Genomic DNA, 6,696 nt, shown 5'->3' with positions numbered 1-6,696 from the left:
TTTCCTATTGGGCTTGTTCAAAATTATAAAAAACATTAGAATATGTCTACCTCTCTAAATAAAAGTTCTGTGCGATATTTAATCTTGCACATTTTTTAATTGCGTTAATTTTCGCGCTCCTTTTTAGAGGCAATTTATATATGCTACTTATTATCCCGAATAAGATCCACGGGTTCACCGGTCCTTATATTTTTGCTGTTTATATTTCTCTTATCGATATTTCGTGCATTTTTGTTTGCCTATTAGCATGAAGTAATGGAATCACTCTGCAACGTCCATGCAGAGAGACAAGATGCGGGTATTATTAAAATAGTGATAGAAAAAGTTTTATGCACGCCTCAGTGTCTTGCACATTTCTTAGGAGTTTATAAAAATGTTTAATGTTCATAAAATTTTAACTTCCAACGTCCCCTGTGTTAACATGGCAGATTTGCCATCAAAAGCCACTACTGATAATATTGTGATTATTATTGTTTTAATTTTATGATTAAATTTGCGCGAAAAATTTTTTATGAAACTTTAAATGTCTCGTAAGATGTCTCAAAGAGACCTGGGAACGAGAATGTATAAATCTTATTCGTTTTCCTAGTTTCGCGTAATCGGAAAAAATTCCCGCGCGCATTAGATTTTCGCGCGCAGGGAAGTACGCTAACACGCTATTTTTTCGCGCATCCCATTGCTTTCTTTCTACGCAAAAATCTATCATAATATTTTTGATCTGAATTAGTATGATGAAAAAATATGTAAAATTCAAATTTTATTTTGTTCTGTACCATTTTCAACAATTTCAGCAAACGCATTAACCATTCAAGTTTTCGCATAAACAACTGGCCAAGCTTATGAGTTTGTTTTTTCAAAAAAATTACCATTGGTTATTACTACAAATTTGTTCAGTTAAGCGTAGCGACAACCTGCTTTCAACTCATAAATTATTAACAACCGTCATAAATTTCTCATTATCTGTATGAAAATATAATTTTCTTGAATAATTTCTACTAATGAACTAAAACAATAATATACTAATAAAAATACTAATTATAATTATATAATTACACCTGAACGTAATTGCGTAGGGGGTCCATGCGGTAGAGTAACGCCGAAGACATGATGAACAGGCAAATCTGCTGGACGATTTTCCTGATGTGTCTGCTAACTAGAAGTTTATATTGCGTACCAATACCATCAGAGAAAGCATCAGACACTGTGAAGGATGTAGACACAGCTGATGATGAAGATGAAAACGAAGATTCCGGTCAGTAAATTATCTCCATAAAAACATTTGTCTATTTACCGTGAAGGGTGTAGCATGAAATGTGTTTGTCACAAAATAATTTGACCGTGTTTCCGCATCAGCATTTTTCAAAAAATAGTAACTCGTTATAGCATTTATAAGTCTCCTTCTTAATAACGGTGCAGTGGGGTGGAGAAGGAAGATGCCTAGGGGCATTACCCGCACTTCCTTCCACCCCAATATAATTTTTATATAATTGACTTTTTTTCTAATTATTCAAGATAGAAGTAAGGGTAGCCAATACAAACGTAGTAAAAATGTTACAGTTATACCTTGAGTCAAATATTAATTAAATAGACAGAAAAGATCAAATAAGTATGACATCATCGTAATTTATTTTGCACCATAAAATTATAGTTTTGGTGTAGGTCTGTATGCTGCTGATATATCGATATTGTCCCTTAAGGCGTTTTACAATTTGAATATCACCATTTGGTACTTTCTAGGAGTTAGATTAGTTATTTATGGGCGGTTATTTGGTGAGCATAGTCAATCCTTATATGACGGATCACATACATTTCAGGGTTCCCACGCTTCCTAACAATCCTAACATTTCCTAACCTAAGATTTCCTGATTTTTGCAAATACTCCTGTAAATCTCCTTAATTTAGAAAACAACTATTTATGGAACTCTATTTTTAAATGGATTTTTTTGTGGAATATAAGTCGGAAATTTTTGTATGTCTTTCCCCTGCTACTTAAATAAATCTCCTAAAAAAACCCAGCTAAAATTCTCCTGAATTTTCCTAAATATCCTAAAAAAATAACTAGCAAAATGAGTGGGAACCCTGCATCTAGAGTCAAAAACCGGACAAAAACAGTCCCACAGCTGAAACACCATAACTTCTGAGACTAGGTTGTTATAAAATCTCCCCGTGTGAAGAAAAGAGGATGAGTTGGTCTATTTAAAGGAACAAACATGAACCATCTAGGTCTTTCCTATTTATAGTATAAAGTTGCGGAAATAGTGCCTGTAGGTAAACGAGTTATTGCGTTTCTTTTCGTCCAGCAACCCGTTTGTTCAAAAAAACAAATTATCAACGTTTGGAAATTGTAAAAATTAGCGCGCCTTAACGTTACGCAATTAAAGTAAAAGTATTTTAACTCAAAATGAAATGAAACAGAACGGGAGAAAAACGATAGGTGTAGACTGCCAAAACAACGAGAATGATCGGTGCCAAAACGGCCGTCATCAGGAGCAGATACCGTTTCTTTCCTGTTTCTGTGAAACATGTTTCACCTGCCCTACAGGTGTCCGATCAAACTCCTTGCAATTACAAAAGACCCCCTTCGTTTTCCTTAGAAAATATGAAGTGTGTAATAAAACGAAAGTGACAATGAGCGCTCGCGAGATGCTTATCTCCGAATATTTAAATACTCACCTAAAATTTAGGACGTAAATAATTTCGTGAGTAAAACTATGTCGTTGAAAACTTGGGAAGCGGAAATACCTAACCCGGAATTCCTGTACCAGTTGCAACTCAAATTAAAGAAAACTAATTATAGAAAGATTTTTTACCAAAAAAGAGTCTTTTCTAAACCGAGTGCGTATTCTAAGGAATATAGGTTGTTTGGTTGTTTAATTACCAGAAAAGATCACATTTTGTGGTTGTCCACAAACAATGATAAATTACCAATAACGATTAAAAAATACATTTCAATTGGTAAAATTAATACGCACCTCAAGTCTCATCACCTATAGATTTCCAAACTGGTCTACTTGTTAATAATTTTTTGTTTTTTTTATTTTTTAGAATCTGGAGATAGTGATTCTGGGAGTGGTAGCAAAAAAGACGACGTAACAGAAGGAACAGAATCTTCAGACGAACCTGAGGAAGCGGTGTGTGGCAATTTTCATTTTTAAAATTGATTTTAAATTTACTATTGTTTCAAGTGTCTTTGTGTGCTACATGATTGGCTAAATTTTGGTTTAAAAAAATAGTCAAGGTGATACGTAATAATCAATAATCCTTTTCTTTCCTCCAGAAGGTTGAAGGCTTAATTAGTTTACAGACTCCGTTGTTATGCGATAACATGCATTTATGACCTCTTTTTTCTTTTTTGCGACTCAGGAAAGTGAAGGCGATAAGAAAGATGAAGAAAGTTCAAAGAAAGACGCCGTTGAAGATGAAAAAGATGATAATAATGAAGAAGAAAATGAAGAACAGAAAGAAGAAAAAAAATCGGAAGAGCCTGAAAATGATGAAAAATCGGAAGATGATGATGAAAAAGATGAGTCTGCAAGTAAAAAAGAAGAAGTTCCTTCTTCAATTCCGGAAGATGATGATGATTCTAGTGTTGAGGTTAATAAAGAAGAGGATGAGGATGACGACGACAAAAAGTCAACTTTAAAGAAAAGAGATGGGGATTATGGACATGAAGATCACGGAGAAGAACACGGACACCATGAACATGAACACGGACACCATGAACATGAACATGAACACCATCATCATGGTCATCATCACGGTTTTGTGCATGAGTGGGGACAAGAAGAGGGAGGTGAGCATCATGGACATGAAGGACATGGTCACCACGAGCATGAGCACGAACATGAACATGAACACGAGCACGAACATGGACATGGAGGCCATGAAATGGGTGGCCATATGGGTGGTGGTTACGGAGGTGGTGGCTATGGAGGTGGTGGCTATGGAGGTGGTGGCTATGGAGGTGGTGGCGGCGGTATTGGTGGTGGTGGCTACGGAGGTGGAGGTTATGGTGGTGGTATAGGTGGAGGACACCATGGTGGTTATGGGGGAGGCGACGGTGGTGGTGGCTACGGTTGGGGTGGCCATGAAGGTGGAGGTGGTTATGGATGGGGGAAATCAGCAATGCCTCCAGTCCCAATGGCTTATCATTGCAGAGACATGGTCAACAAAGGTGGTCAAAATACACAAACTAAACGATTTTGCGTACCAATTGGCTACCATGGTGGATATGGCTGGCCATATTGGCATGGTTATCCAGGAGTAGGCACTGGATTGTATGGCTGGGGTTGGCCGTGGCATAAGTCCAAAGTTGCAAAAAATGGAGATACGAAAGAAGTAGACGCTTCAGAAGACAAGGAAAAAAACAAAAGTAAAAATAAACAAAGAGATACCATTGAGCGAGCTGCGAAGAAACAAACTGTCCATGTCGGCTATGGTTATGCAAGTGGCGACAACTACCGGTTAGGTTATCAAGAAGGAGGCATGGGCGGATTAGCTTCTTCTTTCTCCGGTAACCTTGAAGGGCATGGCATGGGAGCTGCTCACGGACTGGGAGCAGTTCATGGTATTGGTGGTGATGGACCGGACAGTATTGATGGTTCAGACCATTATAAGAAATCTGTTATGCCAATAATAAACAACAGGAATCGACTAGGCTCAAAAAGACACTTTCCTGGAATGCACAGCATGGGAGATGGATTTGGTAATGGCATGATGCATGGAAGTGCAACACCTTACGGCCATCCAGTAACTCATCCTGGATTTACTACTATGGCATACCCTGGAGAAGCATTAGCTTCAGCAGATGTTCGAAATACCATAAATCATCCAAAAGTAAAACGCCAAATCTTTGGTCAGGAACCACAACCTGATCCAGGAATGTTTCAACAGATGGGTGCTGGTATGAATGGTCCAAGCATGGGTGGGGGAATGGAAGAAGCACCGCCACAGATGGACCAACAAGGTAGTCAGGGCTTCCCAGGAATGATGTCGCAATCGCCTGAACCAGAAGGTATGCCAATGGGAATGAATCAAGAAGAAATGGGAGGTAATTAGTAATAATAAAATATTCTGGACAGCATTTAAGGCAAAATTAGTCATGTGTTAAAACCTAAAAAATCTGTTATGCATCTAAACCTAAATGTTCTTGTAGCTAATTCACTTTTTTTTCTTTACATTTAGGTTCAATGCGATCTATGCTTCCACGCTTTCCAGGTGATCCATCCATGCAAACATTTCAACAAATGGCAGGATTCAATCCTGGCTACAGGGGACGACGATATGTCTCCGTTCAAGAATAAACAACATTATGAGATAGGATAGTTATTAAGGAATGCTGATGGTTATAGAACTGACTTGTATTTTATAAAAATGCATCACAACACAACACCACACAAGAAATGTACAAATGTACAAAGATAAAACAATAGACACTTCTACATTAAAAGCAAAACAGTATGCTGTTATTAAAGAAGGCAACCGGGGTGTCCAAGGTGTTCTCAATAATTCAAGATGTTTATGTTGACCATCGTTAACATTTGGGTCTGGGTGTTAGTTTAGAGTGCGTGTTTTCCCAAATCTATCAGTTACCTGTTAGGATATCTTTTTATATTTCACATATACGTGTACATGTTATAGTTTAATAAATTAATAATAATTATTAATGAATTACTACATCTCCACTATTTTATTCCTGTGGTTTTATATGTTGTAAAAATTTTACAAATATGCGCGAGAGAGGGATTATTTATGCTGAACTTACTTAGGGAGAACTTTTTCCTAAAAAGCGAATCTTAAATTTAAGCAAGTGTATGATCCTATACATTTTGGCCCTAATTGGTAAGGGTGTTTAATATTTGGTCGGTAATTTTGTCAAAATATTTAAATGCCCTGCTCTACACGATCCTTTTTATACGATTTTAGTATAAGTGTTCCAGTTTTTTCTTAGTTTGAATGAAATTGCACTCTTTACTTTAAGATAAAATTTTAAAAATTATTGGGATTTTTTTAAATAATTTTGCGAATATTGCCAAAATATGCAATAACCGTTGAAATTAGTACAATTAAATGTCCGGCGGAGTGAAAGGGAGGGGCTGGAAAATGTATTGAAAATTAACATAGATAAATTAAGTTAGAAAATACATTGAGGTAAGAGAGGATGGTAAAAAATTCTGTCAGGGGGGGGGGAGTTTGGAAGGGGGGGCGGGGGTATGGAAAGTAAAATACATAGATGCGTCGATAAAAAGTCTTCATTATTTCCTAATTCAATTAAAAGACATGAAAGACACGGCAGTGCCTGGAAAATTAAAAAGTCGACAATCGGGTGTATTTGTGGAACGGAACAGGGGTGATTATTCAATACTCTATCAGCCGTTCATAGTCGTAGCAGTCCTATTTTTGCATTATACTATTTGTAACTATAACATTATTCAGACCAGTGGAGACTCCCGAACAAATCTTCCAAACAAGTCGTTATGGTTCTTACCTATTCTTTATCTGCAATTGGCTTCAATGTGAATAATATGATTTCTGCGTCACACCTTTGTTACATCTTATTTTTTTATACTGTTTCTTACTTTTTTTCTAAAAACGATCTACGAAGCGTTGAGATAAAAGATAAACAAAAATCAGAATTTAAAAATCGATTACTGCATCAAAGTTTTGTCAAATTTTGCACGAAAGTGGCAGGGTTGA

At 36.7% G+C, this 6,696-nt stretch overlaps 1 protein-coding gene across 1 annotated transcript; it reads left to right on the top strand.

Annotated features, from left to right (window-relative positions):
- The first annotated feature begins 934 nt into the window (after positions 1 to 934).
- Positions 935 to 5,676, top strand: LOC130655392 (keratin, type I cytoskeletal 9-like). The gene is made up of 4 exons (XM_057458142.1): positions 935 to 1,252; positions 3,046 to 3,131; positions 3,364 to 5,050; positions 5,185 to 5,676. Exons 1-4 carry the CDS (start codon positions 1,105 to 1,107, stop codon positions 5,301 to 5,303), a joined length of 2,040 nt encoding a protein of 679 aa, XP_057314125.1. The 5' UTR covers positions 935 to 1,104; the 3' UTR covers positions 5,304 to 5,676.
- The last annotated feature ends 1,020 nt before the right edge of the window (positions 5,677 to 6,696 follow it).

Source organism: Hydractinia symbiolongicarpus, chromosome 8 (genome assembly GCF_029227915.1).
Source record: "Hydractinia symbiolongicarpus strain clone_291-10 chromosome 8, HSymV2.1, whole genome shotgun sequence".
NCBI lineage: Eukaryota > Metazoa > Cnidaria > Hydrozoa > Anthoathecata > Hydractiniidae > Hydractinia > Hydractinia symbiolongicarpus.
Note: the sequence above shows the minus strand (reverse complement) of the source record. Positions and strands in the feature narration are given on the sequence as shown.

Coding starts and splice junctions, on each gene's coding strand:
- LOC130655392 (XM_057458142.1), top strand. CDS start 1,105: ATGATGAACAGGCAAATCTGCTGGACGATTTTCCTGATGTGTCTGCTA. Junction 1,253..3,045: donor AGATGAAAACGAAGATTCCG/GTCAGTAAATTA, acceptor TTTATTTTTTAG/AATCTGGAGATAGTGATTCT. Junction 3,132..3,363: donor CAGACGAACCTGAGGAAGCG/GTGTGTGGCAAT, acceptor TTTGCGACTCAG/GAAAGTGAAGGCGATAAGAA.